General features: G+C 45.3%; 1 protein-coding gene across 4 annotated transcripts in view; it reads right to left on the reverse strand.

Annotated features, from left to right (window-relative positions):
- piezo1 (piezo type mechanosensitive ion channel component 1 (Er blood group)) overlaps window positions 1–24,256 on the reverse strand; it is a 416,932-nt gene that overhangs the window by 229,047 nt on the left and 163,629 nt on the right. For all 4 annotated transcript variants that reach the window (XM_070898185.1, XM_070898186.1, XM_070898184.1 and 1 more), the window contains exon 3: window positions 9,584–9,703. In XM_070898185.1, coding sequence (XP_070754286.1) covers window positions 9,584–9,703 — 120 coding nt within the window. The remainder of the gene's footprint in view (window positions 1–9,583; window positions 9,704–24,256) is intronic.

Genomic DNA, 24,256 nt, shown 5'->3' on the forward strand with positions numbered 1-24,256 from the left:
TAGAAACATAGAAAATAGGTGCAGGAGTAGGCAATTCGGCCCTTCTAGCCTGCACCGCCATTCAATAAGATCATGGCTGATCATTCACCTCAGTACTCCTTTCCTGCTTTCTCTCCATACCCCTTGATCTCTTTAGCCCTAAGGGCCATATCTAACTCCCTCTTGAATATATCCAATGAACTGGCATCAACAACTCTCTGCAGCAGGGAATTCCACAGGTTAACAACTCAGTGAAAAAGTTTCTCCTTATCTCAGTCCTAAATGGCCTACCCCTTATCCCAAGACCATGTCCCCTGATTCTGGACTTCCCCAACATCGGGAACATTCTTTCCGCATCTAACCTGTCCAGTCCCGTCAGAATCTTATACGTTTCTATGAGATCCTCTCTCATCCTTCGAAACTCCAGCGAATAAAGGCCCAGTTGATCCAGTCTCTCCTCATATGTCAGTCCAGCTATCCCTGGAATCAGTCTGGTGAACCTTTGCTGCACTCCCTCAATAGCAAGAACGTCCTTCCTCAGATTAGGAGACCAAAACTCAACACAATATTCCAGGTGAGGCCTCACCAAGACCCTGTACAACTGCAGTAAGACCTCCCTGCTTCTACACTCAAATCCCGTAGCTATGAAGGCCAACATACTATTTGCCTTCTTCACTGCCTGCTGTACCTGCATGCCAACTTTCAATGACTGATGAACCATGACACCCAGGTCTCGTTGCACCTCCCCTTTTCCTAATCTGCCGCCATTCAGATAATATTCTGCCTTCGTATTTTTGCCCCCAAAATGGATAACCTCACATTTATCCACATTATACTGCATGCGCCATGCATTTGTCCACTCACCTAACCTGTCCAAGTCACCCTGCAGCCTCTTAGCGTCCCTCTCTCAGCTCACACCGCCACCCAGTTTAGTGTCATCTGCAAACTTGGAGCTATTACACTCAATTCCTTCATCTAAATCGTTAACGTATATTGTAAAGAGCTGGGGTCCCAGCACTGAGCCCTGCGGCACTCCACTAGTCACTGTCTGCCACTCTGAAAAGGACCCGTTTATCCCGACTCTCTGCTTCCTGTCTGCCAACCAGTTCTCTATCCAAGTCAGTACATTATCCCCTATACCATGTGCTTTGAATTTGCACACCAATCTCTTATGCGGGACCTTGTCAAAAGCCTTTTGAAAGTCCAAATACACCATATCCACTGGTTCTCCCTTGTCCACTCTGCTAGTTACATCCTCAAAAAATTCCAGAAGATTCGTCAAGCATGATTTTCCTTTCATAAATCCATGCTCACTTGGACTGATCCTGTCACTGCTTTTCAAATGCGCTGCTACTTCATCCTTAATGATTGATTCTAACATTTTCCCCACTACTGATGTCAGGCTAACCGGTCTATAATTACCCGTTTTCTCTCTCCCTCCTTTTTAAAAAAGTGGTGTTACATTTGCTACCCTCCAGTCCATAAGAACTGATCCAGAGTCGATAGACTGTTGGAAAATGATCACCAATTTAAGTACTCTGGGATGCAGACTATCAAGCCCCGGGGATTTATCGGCCTTCAATCCCATCAATTTCCCAAACACAATTTCCCGCTTTATAAGGATATCCTTCACTTCCTCCTTCTCACTAGACCCACTGTCCCCTAAGTACATTCGGAAGGCTATTTGTGTCTTCCTTCATGAAGACAGAACCGAAGTATTTGTTCAATTGGTCTGCCATTTCTTTGTTCTCCATTATAAATAGGGCCGTACTCCCTCAGTGCTGCACTGCAGTGCTAGCCTAGATTACGTGCTCAAGTGTGTAAAGTGGAGCTGAAGCCTTGATCTTCTGATTCAGAGGCGAGAGTGCTGACACTGAGCCATGGCTGATACACAGTTCCATTAGTGATGACGGAGCAACTGCACATGCACAATCATGTTAAATGCACAGTTGTCCAGCTGTTGTTGAATTCGCTCCACAGAACAAATAAGGTAGATTCAACAGAACAGAAATCAAATTATGTTACTAATCATCATCATCATAGGCAGTCCTGAAGTGAGTTCTTAGGTGGCTGAACAGTCCAATATGAGAACCACAGACTCTGTCACAGGTGGGACAGATAGTCGTTGAGGGAAGGGGTGGGTGGGACAGGTTTGCCGCACGCTCTATCCGCTGCCTGCGCTTAATTTCTGTATGCTTTCGGCGATGAGACTCGAGGTGCTCAGCGCTCTCCCGCATGCACTTCCTCCACTTAGGGTGGTCTTGGGCCAGGGACTCCATGGTGTCAGTGGGGATGTCGCATTTTATCAGGGAGGCTTTGAGGGTGTCCTTGTAATGTTTCCGCTGCCCACCTTTGGCTTGTTTGCTGTGAGGGAGTTCCGAGTAAAGCGCTTGCTTTGGGAATCTCGTGTCTGGCATGCGAACGATGTGGCCTGCCCAGTGGAGCTGATCAAGTGTGGTCAGTGCTTCAATGGTGGGGATGTTGGCCTGGTTGGCTATATTACTGAAGCATAATGTTAAACGGGCAGTACTGACCAAGTCAACATAGTTTATTGTACGCAATGTTCTCATGTAAATAGGGTTATTGTGTGGGATAGTGTGTGAAAGTGCCAGATGAAGAAGGAAAACAGGAAGTGTCTTTTTCAGTTCATAGTTTCCATAAAGATCTTTACCAAAGAAGTTACACATAATTTATGATAAGACAGTGTTAAATTTATTAATTTTTATTTTCTCTGCCAATTTTCTCCCTTCCCCATGGCGTCGACTCTTTGCTGAAGTATCGTTCCATGGGTGACCTCCAGTTTTTTTTCACATGTGAGATGTGACAATAAATTTCAGCAAAATAGTTGACTACAGAAGGCATTGCAAATGATCTACACGTGTGCACGCAGTAGGAATCACCAATAGCGATCAGGAGCAGAAACCCTAGCTGATTTTCCTCTCCCTAGCCCAGTCCAATTGTAGCACCCGCACTATTGCCCCAGCTAAGATCAATTAACAGCAGAAATTTCGAAACAAACCTTGTTGGCACCCTCCTGCCCTAAATGGATTTAAAACAACTTTTAGAGTGGTCAAAAAATTTTTTTAAAATTAATCGTGATTAATCTTGTGATTAAAAAATAATGAATTAATCTTGGTTTTAATCGCATAGTTAATTGATACCATTGTTGCTGGCATTGCTAAGTATTTAAAGCTGCCGAGAAAAAGGTTGATTAGAAGATGGATAAATTAGTCATTGTTATGTATCTTACATTATTATATATAGCTGTATCCTAACATGCTATACATGACTGTAATAAGATATGACCTGTAATCACCAGCATACCTTACCACCAGGGGTGCACGAACACTTTGAACAATGGAACAGGTCTGTGCTGGAGGTGTGGGGGTGGGCACTTGTCAAGGGGATGTCGATTTCAGCAGGCTGTTTGCAGGAACTGTGAATATACAGGGCATTTGGCCCACATGTGCAAAAAAACGGCAGCTCAGCTGGTATACGAATCGGATGGGTCAGAAAGCGGACCAGAAGGCGGTGAAACAGTACCCAGGACACCGATGTACAGCGGGTCAACACGATCAATGGCCGCTGCTCCTACAACAGGACGCCTCTTATAATGATGCGGGTCCTACTCAACGGGATACCTGTCAACATGGAGCTGGATACGCGAGCGAGTCGATCTCTCATGGGCACTCAACAATTTGAACAACTGTGTCCGCATAAAAGAGACAGACCAAAACTCACAAGGGTCGACACCAAACTAAGGACCTATACCAAAGAAATTGTACCAGTCCTCGGCAGCGCCATGCTCTCTGTCACACACAAAGGGACAGTGAACCGACTTCCCCTGTGGATTGTCCCCGGAGACCCCCCAGCACTGCTGGGGAGAAGCTGGCTGGCAAAACTAAACTGGAAATGGGATGATGTCCATGCCATGTCATTAGAGGAACGGACCTCCTGCTCAACAGTTATAAAACAATTTGAACATCTCTTTCAGCCAGGTGTGGGCACTTTCAAAGGGGCCAAAGTCAAAATCTATATATCACACAGGATGCTAGGCCGGTCCATCACAAGGCCAGAGCTGTACCCTATGTGATGAGGGAAAAGACTGAACACGAACTAGACAGGCTTCTGCGGGAAGGCATTATATCACCTGTGGAATTTAGCGACTGGGCAAGTCCCATCGTCCCAGTCATGAAGCCTGATGGATCCGTACGAATCTGTGGGGACTACAAATCTACCATAAACAGAGTCTCCCGACAAGACCAGTACCCGCTGCCCAGAGCGGAGGACTTATTTGCCAAATTGGCTGGAGGTAAACTTTTCTCAAAACTAGACCTCACATCTGCGTATATGACGCAAGAATTGACCGAGGAATCCAAGCTACTCACCACCATCAACACACATCGAGGCCTTTTCATGTACAATCGATGCCCATTCGGCATCAAGTTGGCAGCTGCCATATTCCAGCGCAACATGGAGAGTCTGCTCAAGTCCATCCCAGGGACGGTTGTATTTCAAATCGACATACTTATCACAGGCAGGGACACCGACTCCCATCTCCGTAATTTGGAGGAAGTACTAAAGCGGTTGGATCGGGTAGGCCTACGAGTCAAGAAATCCAAGTGCCTGTTTCTCGCACCCGAGGTTGAATTTTTGGGCAGAAGGATTGCCGCTGATGGAATCCGCCCAACAGAGTCCAGAACAGAAGCAATTCGCCTGGCACCCAGGCCCCAGAATGTCTCAGAACTGCGCGCCTTTCTCAGGCTACTCAATTACTTTGGGAACTTAAGCACGCTGCTGGTGCCACTCCACGTGCTACTCAGGAAGAGGTGAGATTGGTTTTGGGGGGACGCCCAGGAACGCGCCTTCAATAAGGCATGCAACCTTCTGTGTTCTAACAGTGTTTTGACTTTCTTTGATCCAGATAAAAAGCTAGTTCTCACATGCGATGCGTCAGCGTATGGGGTCGGGTGCGTTTTGCAACATGTCAATAGTGCGGGCAAATTACAACCCATAGCTTATGCCTCCAGGTCACTTTCGCGGGCGGAGCACGGGTACGGAATGGTAGAGAAGGAGGCGCTCGCGTGCGTGCACGGTGTCAAAAAGATGCACCAATACCTTTTCAGGGCCAAGTTCGCGTTAGAAACCGACCATAAGCCCCTCACATCCCTCCTATCCGAGAGCAAGGCAATAAACGACAACGCCTCGGCGCGAATTCAACGGTGGGCACTCATGCTGGCGTCCTACGACTACACAATAAGGCACAGACCAGGCACAGACAACTGTGAGCAGGCTACCCCTGACGACCACAGAAGAGTCTGACGAACAGGACTGTGAGATAGTCATGGCAATCAATGCCTTTGAGTCCACAGGTTCACCCATGACGGCTCGCCAAATCAGAGCCTGGACGGCCAGCGACCCCACGTTATCCTTAGTAAAAAGATGTGTCCTAACCGGTGACTGGGCAGAGGCTCGCGATGCCTGCCCCGAGGAATTAAAACCCTTTCACAGGCGCATGCATGAGTTATCACTACAAGCAGACTGCCTGACGTGAGGCAGCCGAGTAGTCATGCCTCTGTGAGGCAGAGAGGCATTTGTCCGGGAGCTCCACCGCAAGCACCCGGGGATCGTTCTCATGAAGGCCATAGCCAGATCCCACGTCTGGTGGCCTGGTATTGACGCGGACTTGGAGCTCTGCGTCCGAAGGTGCACCATTTGTGCCCAACTCAGCAATGCCCCCAGGGAGGCTCCCCTGAGCCCCTGGCCCTGGCCTACCAAACCGTGGTCGCGGATGCACATAGACTATGCGGGCCCATTCATGGGCAAAATGTTCCTCGTAGTTGTAGATGCATTTTCAAAGTGGATCGAATGCGGCATTTTAAACTCGAGCACAACCTCCACCACTGTGGAGAGACTCGCAACTATGTTTACAACGCACGGAATCCCTGACATATTGGTCAGTGACAATAGTCCGTGCTTCACCAGCGCAGAATTCCAAGACTTTATAATTGACCACGGCATAAATCACGTCAAGACGGCATCGTTCAAGCCGGCCTCCAACGGCCAGGCGGAGAGAGCAGTGCAAATCATTCAACAAGGCATGCTTAAAATCCAAGGTCCCACGCTGCAGGGTCGCCTGTCGCGACTGCTGGCATACAGATCTCGTCCGCACTCATTGACTGGGATCCCCCCCGCGCAACTGTTGATGAAAAGGACTTTAAAAACAAGGCTCTCATTAATCCTCCCAGACATGCACGAAATCGTTGAGGCAAAGCGCCGTAAGCTGACTGAGTACCATGACAGAAATTCGAGGGGGAGATGGAATGAGATAGCGGACAAAGTGTTTGTACTAAACTATGGCAGGGGTCCCAAATGGCTTGCAGGGACAGTAATGGGCAAGGAAGGAAACAGGCTACTGGTAGTACAAATGGACAATGGCAAAACCTGCCGGAGGCATGTAGACCAAGTCAAAAGCAGATTTACCAACAACACTGCGGAACCAGAGGCAGACTACAATGTGGAACTCGCACCACACCTGGTGGACAGACAGAGGGAACAACCTGAGGAAAGGGCAATCCCAACAGACAGCCCAGGCGAGTCAACAACAATCACACCAATCGAAACAGACAGTCCAGGCGAGATACAAGCAACCACACCCAAAGAAAAACAGACACCAAGGCAAACAACTGAACCACAACTCAAGACGCTCCACGCGAGAGCGTAGACCACCTGAGAGACTGAACCTATAAAGACAATAAGACCTTGGGGGAGGGTGATGTCATGTATCTTACATTATTATATATAACTGTATCCTAACATGCTATACATGACTGTAATAAGATATGACCTATAACCACCAGCATACCTTACCACCAGGGGTGCACTTGCAAGAGACAATTCCAGAGCTGTGAAATAAAGGTGCAGGTCCAGAGTGATTACATGCCTTGTGTGAATCTGTACTGAGGGGACAGGACTTTACAGTCATCATCATAGGCAGTCCCTCGGAATCGAGGAGGAGTTGCTTCCACTCCCAAAGTGAGTTCTTTGATGGCTGAACAGTCCGATACGAGAGCCACAGACCCTGTTACTGGTGGGACAGACATTCGTCGAGGGAAGGGGTTGGTAGGGCTGGTTTGCTGCCTGCGCTTGGCCTCTTCATGCTCCTTGTGTCGAGACTCGAAGAGCTCAACACCCTCCCGGATGGACTATCGCCACCTCGGGTGGTCTGCGGCCAGGGTCTCCCAGGTGTCAGTGGTGATGTCGCACTTTACCAGGGAGGCTTTGAGGGTGTCCTTATAACGTTTCCGCTGTCCTCCTTTGGCTCGTTTACCATGAAGGAGCTCCGTATAAAGCATTTGCTTATGGAGTCCCGTATCTGGCATGCGTACTATGTGGCCTGCCCAGCGAAGCTGATCGAGTGTGGTCAGTGCTTCAATACTGGGGATGTTAGCCTGGTAGAGGACACTGATGTTGGTGCGCCTGTCCTCTCAAGGGATTTGCAGGATCTTGGAGACATCGTTGGTGATATATCTCCAGCGACTTGAGGTAACTTTTGTACATCGTCCATGACTCAGACCCATACAGGAGGGCGGGTGTTACTACAGCCCTGTAGACCATGAGTTTGGTGGTAGATTTGAGGGCCTGGTCTTCAAACACCCTTTTCTGCAGGCGGCCGAAGGCTGCGCTGGCGCACTGGAGGTGATGCTGAATCTCCGCATCAATGTCTGCCTTTGTTGATAAGAGGCTCCCGAGATATGGGAAATGGTCCACATTGTCCAGGATCTTGATGATTGAAGGGCAGTGGTGTGCGGTGATGACAGGCTGGTGAAGGACCTTTGTCTTATGGATGGTAAGCGTAAGGCCCATGCTTTTATATGCCTCAGTGAATACACTGACTATATCCTGGAGTTCAGCTTCTGAATGTGCACAGAAGCAGGCATTGTCAGCGTACTGCAGCTCAATGACAGAGGTTGGGGTGATCTTGGACCTGGCCTGGAGGCGGTGTCGGCAGCGCCAGCCCTTATAACATGGCCTTTTTCGATCTTACAAAGGCCTTTGACACTGTCAACCGTGAGAGTCTATGGAGCGTCCTCCTCCATTTCAGATGCCCCCAAAAGTTTGTCAACATCTTTCGCCTGCTTCACGATGACATGCAGGCCGTGATCCTTACCAACGGATCCATTACAGACCCAATCCACGTCCGTATTGGTGTCAAACAGGGTTGCGTTATCGCTCCAACCCTCTTCTCAATCTTCCTCGCCGCCATGCTCCACCTCACAATCAACAAGCTCCCCACTGGAGTGGAATTAAACTACAGAACCAGTGGGAAGCTGTTTAACCTATAAATTAGTACAAGGAGCAGCGATGGTTATACATGTTTATTCTAACAGTATAATACAGACACAGTTACTCAAAAATATCTTACCTGAAACCTAAAGGAAAAGTAATGGAAAATTACTTTCCAAGTCATTACCAGCCTTTGGTGAAGGTAATGAGTTGCTGAGTACAATATTGGGTGTAACTGAGTGGACGGCATCCTGCTTGACCCTGAACTCTGCTTCCAAATGGCTCAGGCTTTCCTGTTCTCCCTCTCACACTCACCCTCACCCTGCTGCCTCCCCTCTCAGGCTTTCTTTCCCATATCCTATTCTCGTCCATGCTTTGCTCCCTCCGCTCTGCATAAGCTCCGCGATTCACAAGCGTTGAAACAAATTAACCGGCAAGAAGATTTACATGGTAATCGCAAAAGTTAATTGCAATTAATAGACATCCCTAAAATCTTAATTGCAAAAATAACAAAAGGAACTTCAGATAACTACTGACCGCATTATTTTCATAATTCATTATTTCAAAATAATCTCAACTAATTAATAGCAAATAATTGGCAGAAACTGGAAGAAACAGGAAGGAAGAAATAGCATGTGACCATCTCTAGCAGACTATTTCTACTGATTAGAACCAAATGAACCAAAATATTCAACCCAATTAAAATCGATAATTCAGAGTGCCAGAGAAGTTCAGTCATTAAAATTGAAGAAAACCATTTTGGCTTCCCTGGTGGCCTAGTGGCTAACAGAACCATCAGGTGTCATATTATGCTGCAAGAGCAGATGATGTCAGATTTGAATGTGTGAAGTTACCTGGTCCTCAGCCTGGGCATTAATCAGGGTGATACCAGCCACAGGCTCCTAGGCTAAAGAAGGGGGAGAGAAATCGCCTGGGTTCATGCTTCTGGTCACTGTGATGTCCTCCATGATGAAGGGCCTGCCAACATTTGCTGTCTTGGCTCACACAGGAAGAATGGTTACTTGGGCAAGATATTGGAGGGCAGAGACTGAGACTGTATTCAGCATCAAATGAAGACTTAATTATTTTAAAAACTTATTGTAGGCTAATAGACCACTACTTCTGTTGGTGTCTATGTCTCGATCACAACAGAAAAATTGAGTGGAGATTCTTCAAACATTTTTAAAATACATTTCTGTCTCTCCACAGCAAAAATATTTCTTCAAAAAAAAAAGCCACATTGAAGCATTGCTGCATGTGTACCCAACCCACAGGCCATTACCAATGGAGAAAAAAAAGAATATTCAGTTGTACTTACAGTTATACCCCAACAAATCTTCATCCTTCAAAACATATAGAGTGATTTGAAAACCTCCGTGTGCACACAGAAAGAGAACGCTGGTTCCCAACAGTGCCTTGATCAAACGACCCGTGTGGCCTGGAGAAAGAAAATGCAGTCACAACCTGATAATGAACAACAATTACGTAATATTGTGAAGCAACCTCCATAAAGCAGCAGAACCTTAATGGTTCAGATCACACTTTTAAACAATTAAATTAAATTCAGTAACTTCACAGCTTGAATTAATATTTCCCCCATTTCTTTGTACTTTTGTATCTTCTTTGAGGCTCCATGCGCCATACACCGTTCCCTGTTAGAAGCTTGGGCAAATAGCCTAGGGCCTTTCTGCTGAGCATGATGCACTTACTCACTGGAAAATCTCACTGAGCCATCCAAGGAACCTTTTCATGCTTCACTCATAATGCAGAATCACTTCCGAGAGTTCATTACCAGCTGCAGCTCTTGGTGGTGAAAACACCATAATGAGGAGGAAATTTTAACTGAGTGGCTTCCCGGCAGGAACTTGCTTTGGCGACTTGATCGCCCATCCAGGAGAGGCAGCAGAAGGCCACGGGAATTTTTAACTACCAGTCTTCATTTGAATGCCATTGGTCCACTTCCCACCTGGAATGGGCATGGAGGGCGCAGTGTGGATCCCAGCTGGCTCAGATTGGGCATGTGGTCGGGAGTGGGTTTCGGCAGGGTCTTGCTGGAGGGAATAAGGGCCAGGAGAGATTGAGTAGATTGGGTCGATACACTCTGGAGTTTAGAAGAATGAGAGGTGATCTCTTTGAAACATACAAGATTCTGAGAGGTCTGACGCTGAGAGATAGTTTCCCCTGGCTGGAAAGTCTAGAACTAGGGGTTATAGTCTTGGGATAAGGGGTTGGCCATTTAAGACAGATGAAGAGGAGTTTCTTCACTCAGAGGGTTGTGAATCTTTGGAAGCTGAGTCATTGAGTATATTCAAGACTGAGTGTGTTCGATTTTTGGACTCCAGGGGAATCAAGGGATTTGGAGATTGGGCAGGAAAGTGGAGTTGAGGTCAAAGGTCAGCTATGATCTTATTGAATGGCGGAGCAGGCTGGAGGGGCTGTATGGTGTACTCCTGCTCCTATTTTTGTTCTTATGTAACATCCTTTGTGGTGTCTATAGGAGCACTCCAGAACCCATAAAGGAAGATTTAGACTTGCCAGAAGGACTTGTTCTGTCTTTCGACTGGCCGCAGATTGGCTTCTGGTTAGCAGGGAAACTACAGCAGCTTCACCACTCATCCCCAGTTAAAATTGCAATGGGTCCTATTGACATAATAGAACCGCGATTCACATACATCCATGAGGCTCCCACCTGCTCTAGGCAGGTGCCTGCAAAACCCTGCAGGTTAACATCGCAACATTCAGAAATGGTCGGGAAGCGATTGGATAAGTTGCTGCTTGTTTTTTTACTACCCACCCATTTAATTTCCACCAGGCGGATAGAATTAAAATCAAGCCCAACATTTATACTTTGGTGCTGTTTCTATAGCAACCAGGCCACATAAAAACTGCTTATTTACAAGCTTTTACTCGCAGCGCCCATACAGGACTTCCAGACATCCCACTTCCTACATCTGCAGCCCTATGCTCATGTTAGCTCTTAACTTCTTGTTGTCTGGAGGAAGCAGCCATCTCTGCTTTGTGGCCACTAAACAAGCTTAATGTAGCAGCATAGCCCTGTAACCTAGACAACTGTAGAGTTGTAGCAATGAAAATACACTACTCACCACGCCAAAAAAAGGATGAGTTCACAGGTGTTTCGAATGAAGAACCCGAACTACATCCTCAAGGGTGGAAGATGCCTGTGCGGTGGCCGTTACAAATCAAAGTATAAATACATTAATGGAGAAGACAAAAGGATGTTAAAAATGAAGAGCTGTGCACTTCTGGCTTCTCAGCTTTACTGTGTTCAGTCCTGGGCAGAAATCAACCTTCTTTTGGGCCTCACTGTGACCTCCACTTTCAATTGAGCCTGTGCCCTCTTGCTGGATCGCCTCTGTTGCACTAACGGGCCTGCTTCTGCGGATTCGTTTTCTGCCTCTCTGCTGGGACTTTTGACTACACGCTGGGCTTGCTGGTTTCCTAACTTGCTCTGGTCGCTGCTGAATTATCTCTCCTTTGCTGCTATTTTCCCTCCTTTCTTCTCTCAGCATCTGCACTCAGTAGCTCATCCTAGGTGATTTGAATCTCCATCTCAACTCCCCTTGCCCTCTCTCCACTTCATTCTTCACTCTCCTGTTCTCCCTGAACCTCTCCCTCTATATAAACTCTCCTATCCATATCCACTGCCACCCACTTAACCTCGTCGTGGTGTCTCTATTACCGTAGCCTCAATCACAAGCAAAGGCATCTTCAACCACTCACCTGTCTCACCACCCATATCACCCTATCCACATCAAACCCCACTTCTTTCTGGGTCTGCCCCTGGGAAAAAAACTCTACCCCCAGGTTGCCTACACAGCTCCATTTTCAAACTCCAAAGCTCCCTCAGCCTTTGGCCGTCCAGTCACCGTGATACCTCTGCAGGTTTACAGAATCACTCACTCATCATCACATTTAATGCAATTGCCCCAGCAAAACCTTCAGTGTCTCCCATCCTGGTGACTGCCCTTGTTATGGCCCCCATCTTGGCTCCCTCAAATCCAAAGGGTATAATATATCTGGAATACAGATGGCTTAGCCATCACAAATTAGATTTGATTGAACCACATCAAGCTCTTCTGGGCTTCACTCTCCTCTGTCGAAACCCTCCACTAGCAAGGATCACCTTGAAAAGAAAGATAATGGTTGTCTTTTTTCCTTCCCGACCACCTCCTTAAACCCCTCTCCCTCCCCCCGACCCCTCCCCTTCACGTTTCACAAGTACAAACAGCTCATGGATTTCTTCATTACCAAGATATAGAACATCCCATTCAGCCAACTGCTGTTTCCTCCCTTCACCTTGTCAAAGCCAAACCTTCCCCGTGCCCCTCGCCCCCGGATTCCTCCTATCCCAGCCCTGTCTCTCTCTAATTATTTTCCATCTCCCCTCCATGCTGTCTCCAAGCTCATCTCATCCTTAAAATCCACCTCTTGGTTCCTCAACTCCTGACCACCAACTTACCTTACTGGTCCCTATGCTAGCTGATATTGTAAATGGTTTCCTCTCTGTCAGCACCATCTTCCCTCCCTTTCAAAACCACCATCATCAAAACCCATCCTTAAAAATAAATCATCCTTGACTTTTCCGTCCTATTTTTCTCTTCTTGTCTAGCTTGGTGCAACTGCCCTCATTTGGTTCAATCATAGCCAAGCATCTCCAGCACCAACTTCTCTTCCTACCCCCACAGTCCCTCAAGGATATGTCCTCATCTATACTCCATCCCTTGGTGAATGATCTGCAGACATGAAATCCGCTTCCACATTTACCCTGATGACACCCAACTCTACCTCTTCACCACCTCCCTTGACCCCGCCACTGCCACCGAGCTGTCGGACCGCTCATGCAACATCCAGGCTTGGATGAGCCACAATTTCTTCCAGATTGGTGATCTTAAAATTCCATACACTCGTCATTGACTCCATCCCACACTCTGGCCACTGAACCAGGCTGTTCAGAACTTTGGCTTCCTATTCAAATTCAAGCCGAGCCTCTGACCCCATATCCATTCCATCACAAAGATTGCCTGCTTCTAACTCCATATCATTGCCTGCATCTGCCTCTGCTTAACCCATCTGCCGCTGAAACCCTCATCTATCCCTTTGTCACCTCCGGATTTGGCCATTCCAATACTTTTTTGGCTGGCCACCCATCCTCCACCAACTTTAACCATCCAAAAATCTGTTTCCAATCTTGCTTCACCCATCACCCCATCGTCACTGACCTATATTGGCTTCCAGTCCCCTAATGCCTCAAATTTAAAATTCCCATTCTTGTATTTAAATCTCTCAATGTGTAATCACCTCCAGTGCTACAACCCTTACCCAAATTTTTCATCCAAGCTGATCCTGGATTCTTGAGTATTCTGCACTCCAGCTCCCACAATTGGCAGGCATGTCTTCAACTGCCTAAACCCCATACTCTAGACTTTAAACCCCATACTTTAAATCTCACCACCTCCTCCTTCACCTTTAAAGCCCTCCTTAAAACCCACTTGTATCCTTCTAATTTATCACCACTCTTCTTCAGCTCAGTGTCCATTAATTTGTTCTTTTGAAATTTCTTTAACTGCTATTTTAACAAAAGTTTTCAGTCCTTTTTTAAATGTGTTAATATCTTTATTTAAAAAAGCAGAGAGAGGAGTTACTGCATTAATTAACATTGCACAGTGCAAATTTACCCCAAATTGTGAGCCTAACAATAACCATCGACTTCTTTTTCAGTAAATGTGCCTTCTTTCGGAAGCCTAAAGACAGGGAAAATAACCATATATGGAGGAGAGGGATGCTAGTGACATTTTAAACATGCAGTCATAGCAGCTTCCCAGCACCAACTCAGGCCAAGGTGAAAATCTAAAGTAAGAACAAAATCTCTTTTGATGTTTGCACACCCCGAAAAATAAATCAAAAGATGAGCAAAATATGCTTAAATATTGTAAACAGCCCTAAATCTCATTGCCTTCAAAGCCTGCAAGCACTTATCTGAAAATGGATACAACTAGAGGAACAACGGCATAAGCTAATTAATTTTATTTCTGTAATTTTCCATAAGAAAGTACCTTACAAAGCACATTTCCAGGAACCCACTGCCAGAACTCTGTTATATTCAGAAAATTCCTGTGGGTGTTTATTACTGAATATTATGTCAAATAGGTAATGATCCTTGTTGTGCTCTTTAAACTATTGATGAGGGACTTGTGCATGGGATGTGGGCAATGCTGGCAAGGCCACATTTATTGACCATGCCTGGTTCTCCGGAGAAGGATGTGACAGGCCACCTTCTTATGATATAATGGATTAGACATTGGTCATCACCTCTGGGACCTAGATTTCAATTCAGCCCACACTAATGGGATACAAATCTCCTCTGTCTGTTTGCTGCAAGAGTCCTACGTGAGATTAGTTTTGAGTGGAATGCTTTTTACTTCATGCATGCAGTATCAGCATATTTTCAATTCACAAAATGCATAGTTAAATGTAAACAAATCTGTTTTTACACCTTATTTTAATTGGATTCCAGGAGACCAGCATGGTGTGCCAGTTCCTAGCACTTATCCAACCAAAGCTACTTTTATAGTGGTTTTGCGAAATGCTAGTGCTGCTGAGCAGCCTAGTCACTAAAATCATTCTTTACCTAATATCCAGCTTGCTTAATTCACAAATGCATGAAAAATTGAATCTATAAGTCTTCCCTCAAGATATGGGAGCCATATTTAGCAGCGTAAACCTCAGGAGCAGTCTCAGATACTAATGTACCAGAAAATCTGTTTTAAGAAAGCTAGCTTTTCAACATTGAGAGATAGCTGTTGGCCAGAACATTCAGAGAAAGTCCACGCTCTTATTCAGATAGTGCCATAGGATTTTTACATCCAACCAAGGAGGGCAGATGGAACCTCGTTTAAAGTCTCATCCAAAAAATATCACCTTCGACAGTTCCGCACTCCCTCAGTACTGCACTGAAGAGTCAGCTAAGATAATGTGCTCAAGTCTCTAGAGTGGGGCTTAAACCCACAACTTTCTGTCAAGGAGTCGAGGGTTATGGGGAGCGGGCAGGGAAGTGGAGTTGAGGCCATGATCAGATCAGCCATGATCTTAGTGAATGGCAGAGCAGGCTCGAGGGGCCGAATGGCCGACTCCTGCTCCTATTTCTTATGTTCTTACTTGGAAGCAAGAGCATAATTAGCAGGTTGAAATACAAATTCATAACTCAATTTTCATTTCTAATCTCCCCCTTGCAATCCTGCTTGATTTCATCATCATTTGCTTTTAACAAAGCTTTATCAAGCAAGGATTTTTTTGGTTAATTTATAAAATACATATTAGAATGGGAGCAAGACTAAGAGTAGTTGCATTTCATATGCATTACCTGAAATGGCAAACTGGAATTAGTATAAAACACAGTCCTGGACAAAGCTCTGAAACATCACTCTTTTTATTTAAACTGTATATTTGGCATTTTCCAGCTTAAAGTCTTCATTGGGCCCAAATTTAGCCCACCCGTTTTTTTGGTGCACTCACGCGAGATGCGCCGACTTCCTAGGATAAAAATGGCGCCAAAATGTTGCCTCCGCCTTCAACCCTCTTCCATGGCTTGGCGCGGCGTGGCAATTCAATTAAGTGGGGGAGCTGGGGCCCTGCGCTTAAAAGAGTGTCGGCAGCTCAACGCATGCGCACTGCAGGTTTTGTGCATGCGCAGTAACTTCTATGCAGTGTGGGACCCGATGTCCCGCCTTTATCCCAGGTCGAATGGCCTCACGGCGCACGCCAGTCTGCTGTACGTCTTAGAGAGAGTCACGCACCAATCCCCAGCCGAGTGGCCTCCCGCACCGGCCGGCTTAAGGTAGGACTTAAGTTTTATTTTTTATTGATTTATTGATCGTTGTGCTTTGTTTAGTGAGGAGAGTTTTGATGGGGGGGGGGGGCTGCGGGTGGGGAGGGAAGAGTTTTGATCCGGTGGGTGTGTGAAAGAATTTTGATCCGGGGGGTGGGGGGGTGCGGATGGGGCAGGGGAGAGACGAGAGTTTTGATGGGGGGGGTGATAACTGTGTAGCCAGTAATTTTAATGAGCTTGCTCAAGACTTTCCTTAACCCTGTTGATGAAAATACTTTCCTACGTAAGAACATAAGAATTGAGCAGGAGGTACTTCTATTTTTTATTTGGATATTTTGAAAAAATTATGTAAATATGTTTTGTCTCTACTTCTTTTATTTTTGTAGTTTAAGCTTCCATGAAAGCTTCTGATGTATAGTAAATTAACTTTGCGAAGTTTATCATCTGTCCTGTATAGCTGTTTGATCCTATTCACATTCTTTCGTCAGATCATTAAGTACCTACCTGCGCTGATTTCTTAACTCTCCGCAAGGGTTTTCTGTGTGGCCACAAGAGGCCACATACGCTGACCTAAGTTAGTTTGGAGTAACTATTAGCTATGCAAAGTGGCTTAAATGGCCAAAATGGGCGTAGGTGGCTGGTAACGCCCCCTTTTGGGAAAAAAAACGAAACTAAAAGAAATCCTAACTAACTCACTTAAACTGGCACAAATTGAATGTGCAGAATGGGGATTTTTAAGATACTCCAGAAAAATAAAGTTGCTCCAAAAAAAACGGAGCAACTCCTGGGCAAATTTGGGCCCATTATCTTGGCCATGGTTAACATTCTTGACCAACTGCAAATTCCAATACTTACTATCAGTGATTTCGCTGCCTTATCACCTGCATTCTTGAAATCGTTTGGGTTCCCCTGCAAGCTGCAATTCTCAGCAAATCCTCTGGAGGTTTAAATTCCACTGTGTACCACTTAGGAGCACTGATTAATGGATTCAAGGTAAACTTCTGTCCACGCTATTTTAATACATTCACTAACCGGTTTAAGGAAAATGTGAAATATCTAGACCAAGGTAAATCCATTATCAGGCATTGTAAAGGGAATCTCCTTTGCAAAGTGTAAAGTAATTTTCAAATTAGAGGATACAAAAACATACGAAATAGGAGCGGGAACAGGCCATTTGGCCCCTCGAGCCATTCAATGAGATCATGGCTGATCTTCTACCTCAACTCCACTTGCCTGGACTATCCCTATATCCCTTGATTTTCTTAATATACAAAAATCTATTGATCTCTGTCTTGAATATACTCAACGACTGAGCTTTCACAGCCCTCTGGGGTAGAGAATTCCAAAGATTCACAATCCTCTAAGTGAAGAAATCTGTCCTCATCTCAGTCCTAAATGGCCAAGTCATTATTCTAAGCTTGTGATTCCTGGTTCTAGGCTCCCCAACCAGGGAAACATCCTTCTTGCATCTACCCTATCAAGTCCTGTAAGAAATTTGTATATTTCAATGCGATCACCTCTCATTCTTCTAAACACTAGAGAATGCCTGTATAGGCATAGTCTACTCAATCTCTCCTCATAGGACAATCCCCCCATCCCAGGAATCAGTCTTGTGAACCTTCATTGCACTCCCTCAATGGCAAGTATATCCTTCCTTAGGTAAGGAGATCAAAACTGTACACAATACTCCAGGTGTGGTCTCACCAGAGCCCTATATAATTGCAGTAATTCGTCTTCACTCATATACAATATATACCCAATAAAAGATACATATACTACAAAACACTCTCAATCTGTATGATTTTTGATTCATGTAACTTTTTTAAAAACCTGAAATATGATTACAATATTCCATTAGATAAATGTAACTGTTCCACATTCACAAAACAAAACTTTTCAATGTCACCACTCAGATTCCAAACAAAACCGATCCAAATCCATTACTGCCCAAGCTTATCAAATTGTTACAACTCGAGCTTTGTCCTAGTACTTTCAACACATCTTCACAGCAAGAGTTCAGCTTCAATATCAACTGAAACTCTTATACATGGTGTGAATGGAATAGCATGCCGTAGAACAAACAATTACCCTTTTACCACCACATTACAACCCAGAGACCATGTGATCCCCATCATGTTCTTCTGTCCACTCTGAAAGAAAAATATCAGAATTTCATACTTTTAAGCCCTGACTTATAATCTAACTCAACTGGTGAGAATGGGGCAGGTTCAAATCAGATGTCCATTTTACACCCTGTCCGATTTTACACTCAAATTACAACACACATACATAAACTGTTCCAAAATGACGCTAAGTCCAAAATCTTTGCAGGTCATTTCAGTAGCTTTGACTATGAGTCTCTGATGAAACCTCTCAGGAGCAATGAGTCTACAGAACCTTTCTTGGCTGCCTCACATGGAGGAGAAGCAGTGAACTAGAAATTGTGATGGCCGGGAAACCATCTGTTAGAACATGTTCTGTGTTTTCGAAGATCTCTTTCACCGTGCAAGGTCGTGATCAAAGACATCCGTCTCAATGATCAGGCAATTAAGATATTAACTACTAATTTGTAAGTAAATAATGGGTGAACAATGGTTTCTTGGCCATTTGGAGATTTTGTTTGCTTTTGAAATCGACCTCCATAGAAACCACTCTTAATATCTGATGGATGTCGACAAATAAAATGCCCATCATTGTTCCAGAGGCCACTAATTCAACAATCTACTTGGAAAAACAACTATTGTCTCCTGGATTCTCTGTAGATCAAAGTACCATTCATTTCTTTTGGTTATTAAAAAAAAAACGCACATTGTTCTGTATATCTTCACTTATGATGGTGCTCTGCTAACATCGCACAAAAGGTTCAAATTCCAATAAGGGGCTTGTACAGGGCTTTGTTGAGACCACACCTGTGGTACTGTATACAGTTTTGGTCTCCTTACCCAAAGAAGAATATAATTGCCTTAGAGGCAATGCAACAAGGTTTCACTAGATTGATCCCTGGGATGAGAGGGTTGTGCCATGAGGACAGATCGAGTAGAATGGGCCTATACTCTCGAGTTTAGAAGAAAGAGAGGTGATCTCATTGAAACATAAAAGATTCTGAAGGGGATTGACAGGATAGATGCTGAGAAGCTGTTTCCCCTGGCTGGAGAGTCTAGAACGAGGGGACATAGTCTCAGGATATGGGGTCGGCCATTTAAGAGTGAAATGAAGAGAAATGTCTTCACTCAGAGGGTTGTGAATATTTGGAATTCTATACCCCAGAGGGCTGTGGATGCTGAGTTGTTGAATATATTTAGGGCTGAGATCATTAGATTTTTGAACTCTAAGGGACTCAAGGGAAAGTGGAGTTGAGGTCGAAGATCAGCCATGATCTTATTGAATGGCAGAACAGGCTCGAAGGGCCTTATGGCCTCTTCCTGCTCCTATTTCTCATGTTCTTATGTTCTTATGTTCTTAATAAATATAACTGTTACCTGTTGCATACCCATGTATAAACAACTCTAAGAAAACATCAAAAAAATTTATATCAAAGGCAAACCATGCCTAGCTACTATAATAGTTGAACACTCCCTCTCATGTTCAAAAAAAAGTCAGTAAAAAAAAATTCTCTGATCAGTTGTCCTTCGCCACTGGTGCAGCGTCCAGAATTCGGGACTGAGGCCATTCCGGATTCCACATTTCTCCGGACTTTGGATCGTCTTTCTGACATCACAAATCTGGAAACACCCGAGCCCAGGTTCAGGTATTTCCGGATTTTTGGAACATCAGAAAGGGTGGGGGGGGGTGGGGCGTCGCCGCTGAGGTGGTGTTCGGGCCACCAGCCCCACCGAGGAGGAGCTGTTCGGGCGGGGCCTCGCCATGGAGGAGCTGTTCGGGCGGGGCCTCGCCGAGGAGGAGCTGTTCAAGCGGGCCCCGCCTTGGCGGAGCTGTTCAGGCGGGGCTCCACCATCGAGGAAGTGTTTGGGCCGACGTGCCCCGTCGCAGAGGTGGTGTTGGGGTGGGCTGGTGAGGAGGCCCTGAGGTAAGGGCAGCGATGGCAAATGGGGCAAGGCGAGCGGCGGCAGGATAAGGGCAGTGGCGGCAAGGCTGGCCTGAGGTCGGGCAGCGGGGGGGGGGGGGCCCAGAGGTCTGCAGGGTCGGCAGGTCCGGATTCTGGAACATTTTACGGATTCCGGAACATTTTACGGATTCCGGACAACCCTGCCACCGATTGGTCTGGATTCCGGAATTACGGATTTTGTACCACCAGAGCGCTAATGAATTTCAGGTGCAATGCATTCAGGAATGATCCTTCCATCCTTCACACTGGCTCATTCCAGCTCTGAAAGGGAAGATTGTATCATTGTAAACTGTAGGAATTTAGAAATAAATTGCATTGGAATTTAAAAATTTATCAATTGGCATTTCATCTTTTCTGGCCCTAAAAGACAAACTAAAACATATTGGCCTAAAAATCATAATGGACATAAATGGACGTGCAAAGGCCAGGTCACATGCCAGTTACTTCCAATGCAGATAGAGGTTCAGATGCCGATATGTAGGACCTGCTGAAGCATATACTCACCTTAACTAGCCGACTCAGGTCGATGAATTTTTTATGACATTGTCAGGCTGTGTTGCCCCACACTATTGGCCGAGACGTCCTCTACCACTCCCCTCCACATTGCTCTGAAGACCTGGGGCAATGGCCTCCTTCCACTGGCCGGGAACAGCGCTTTCCTCTTTTGCTCCACTGCAGCCACCAATGCCACATCTGTGAAGCGACGAGCTCTCTCCCTGGGGTTGGGATCAGCCACTGCCATCAGGAGATTCACTTCCTCGCAGGTTGCCTTTAGATCCAGGAATGCTCAAAATGAGCAGCTGCACAATGATACAATCTTCCCTTTCAGAGCTGGAATGAGCCAGTGTGAAGGATGGAAGGATCATTCCTGAATGCATTGCACCTGAAATTCATTAGCACTCTGGTGGTCCAAAATCTGGAGTTCCAGAATCCAGACCAATTGGTGGCAAGGTTGTCCGGAATCCGTAAAATGTTCCGGAATCCGGACCTGCCGACCCTAGGTCGTCTCCCCCCCCCCCCACTGCCCGACCTCAGGCCAGCCTTGCCGCCACTGCCCTTATCCTGCCGCCGCTGCCCTTACCTCAGGGCCTCCTCACCAACCCACCCCAACACCTCCCCTGTGACGGGGCACGTTGGCCCAAACACTTCCTCGATGGTGAAGCCCCGCCCGAACAGCTCCGCCAAGGCTGGGCCCACTTGAACAGCTCCTCCTCGGTGGAGCTGGCGGCCCGAACACCTCCTCAGCGGCAACCCCCCCCCCCATCCTTTCTGACGTTCCAAAATCCGGAAATACCTGACCTGGGCTCGGGTGTTTACAGCTTTGTGATGTCAGAAAGACGATCCAAAGTCCGGAGAAATGCGGAATCCGGAACGGCCTCAGTCCCGAATTCTGGACGCTGCACCAGTGGCGCCCCACTGAGGTCATTAGTGCCCGATTTAGTACCCCACTGCCTACTTGGGGAGCTAAAGCCCAATTTATTAGAAGTTCAGAATCATTAGCACCTGGCACTAAATTTTCAAAATTGCAAATCAAATTTCTCCCTTCACTTAAGATCAACAGATTTCAAATCAACAAAATCAGTACTTGAGTGGGTTGGAATTTGATTCTTTCACCATCATGTGTTTGAATCAGTGCGGATTTGATGAGACACAAGCCTCCTCCTTAAGTTATCTCCAATGGTATTAAATGAAGGAGGTTTGGGATTGTGCTTACCCAGTTCCCAGTGAGTAAAGCTCCACAGTCCAACAATACATTCTACAATCGGACACAAGAGGCTACAGGAGTGTATAGAAATGCTCACAATGGTGCAGTTGGGGGCACCCTGTTGAGATTGAGGTTAAAGAAGTGGGTGCTTTTCTGAAGTCAAAGCACTATCTAGATGAATGAATGTATTTAACCAAACTTTTACACCGAGATAGGAGCAGCTTTGTGTCATAACAATGAGATTATGTGCTAGCGACATAATGATGTGTTACAACTATGTCATTTTGTAAGTACTGTATATAACTTTGTAACACATGTTTGTAAGCAAATGAATAAAAGTTTTCACAATTTTCTTTAATAAGATGGTGTTTTATAAAGGCACATTGGCCTGTAATTTGTGATCAGCAGCGAAGCTAAGGCGCTCGCTACTGGCCACGAAGAAAGCTGCCCACAGAGATCTCGATCTCTGTGGCAAGAAGTCTGCCTTTTTCGACGTTCAAGTGATTTCAGCACTCTAACGGGAAGTCCTAGCGCAATGCTACTGTGACGTCAACAAGCTGTCGAAGCAGCCAATTACACTGCAGAATTCTCACACAGGAAACCAGGAAATAAGAAGCTGCTTTTATCCAGACTTTTTTTTAAATGTTCGAGAGCGAAGCAAAGATTGGGACTCTTGCATGGGAATAAGGTAGAAGCTGAAATATGAATAAATGTTTCAAAAAAATTTTAATTAAAAAAAAATTCAACATTCCACAGGGCCAGAATGTTTGTTTACCAGTCAGTATGTTGTTAAAAGCTCAGTTACACCTATTCCAACAAGGCAGAACATTTAATTGGGTTTTAACAATATTTAATAAATAAAATAATAATGAACTCACTGAAAGGGTGGTAGAGGCAAAAAGCATATCACATTTAAAAGGTACTCGCATATGCACTTGAAGTGCTGCAATCTACAAGGCTATGGACCAAGAGCTAGAAAGTGGTATTCGGCTGGCACAAACATTCTGTGCTGTAAATTTCTCTGATTCTATACTACCGCGGAAAAGCCCAAGTTTCGTCAGTTTCACTGATTACTGCCTATGGGGATGGATGCCCCCCCCGCCGAGTGTCCACAGCGCAGCCTGTGTCGGAGCAGTCATTGACTGACCACATCATCAGGATTTCTGCATTTAGCTGCGCATCCACTACATCTGGCTCAGAAGATCAAGATGTTGAATCAGTTTGGGTGGAGATAAGGAATAATAAAGGGAAAAAGTCACTGGTGGGCATAGTCTATAGGCCCCCTAACAGCAGCTACACTGTTCGATGGAGCATAAATCAAGAAATAATGGAGGCTTGTAAAAAAGGAACGGCAATAATCATGCACGATTTTAACCTTCATATTGATTGGACAAAGCAAATTGGCCAGGGTAGCATTGAAGAGGAGTTCATAGAGTGTATCCGGGATAGTTTCCTTGAACAGTACGTTGCAGAATCAACCAAAGAGCAGGCTCTCTTAGATCTGGTACTGTGTAATGAAACAGGATTAATAAACTATCTCCTAGTAAAGGATTCTCTAGGAATGAGTGACCATAATATGGTTGAATTTCAAATTCAGTTGGAGGATGAGAAAGTTGGATCTCAAATCAGTGTCCTAAGTTTAAACAAAGGAGTCTATAAAAGTATGAAGGCAGAGTTGGCTAAAGTGGACTGGAAAAATAGATTAAAGTGTGGGACGGTTGATGAGCAGTGGCAGATATTTAAGGAGATATTTCATAACTCTCAACAAAAATATATTCCAATGAGAAGGAAAGACCAAGGGAAGGGATAACCATCCGTGGCTAACTAAGGAAATAAGGGATGGTATCAAATTGAAAACAAGGGCATACAAACTGCCAAGACTAGTGGGAGGCGAGAGGATTGGGAAACTTTTAAAAGCCAGCAAAGAACTACCAAAAAAATAATAAAAAGAGGGGGGAAGATAGATCAAAGCAAACTAGCATGAAATATAAAAACAGATAGTAAGAGTTTCTACAGGTACATAAAAAGGAAGAGTGGCTAAAGTAAATGTTGGTCCCTTAGAAGATGAGGGGTATTAATAATGGGGAACAAGGAAATGGCAGAGACTTTGAACAAATATTTTGCATCGGTCTTCACGGTAGAAGACACTAAAAACATCCCAATAGTGAATAATCAAGGGCCTATAGGAAGGGAGGAACTTAATACAATCACTATCACAAAAGAAGTAGTACTCAGTAAAATACTGGGACTAAAGGCGGACACGTCCTCTGGACCTGATGGCTTACATCCAAGGGTCTTAAAAGAAATGGCTGCAAAGATAGTGGATGCATTGGTTGTAATCTATCAAAATTCTCTGGATTCTGGGACGATCTCA

Source organism: Pristiophorus japonicus, chromosome 13, assembly GCF_044704955.1.
Source record: "Pristiophorus japonicus isolate sPriJap1 chromosome 13, sPriJap1.hap1, whole genome shotgun sequence".
Taxonomy (NCBI): domain Eukaryota; kingdom Metazoa; phylum Chordata; class Chondrichthyes; family Pristiophoridae; genus Pristiophorus; species Pristiophorus japonicus.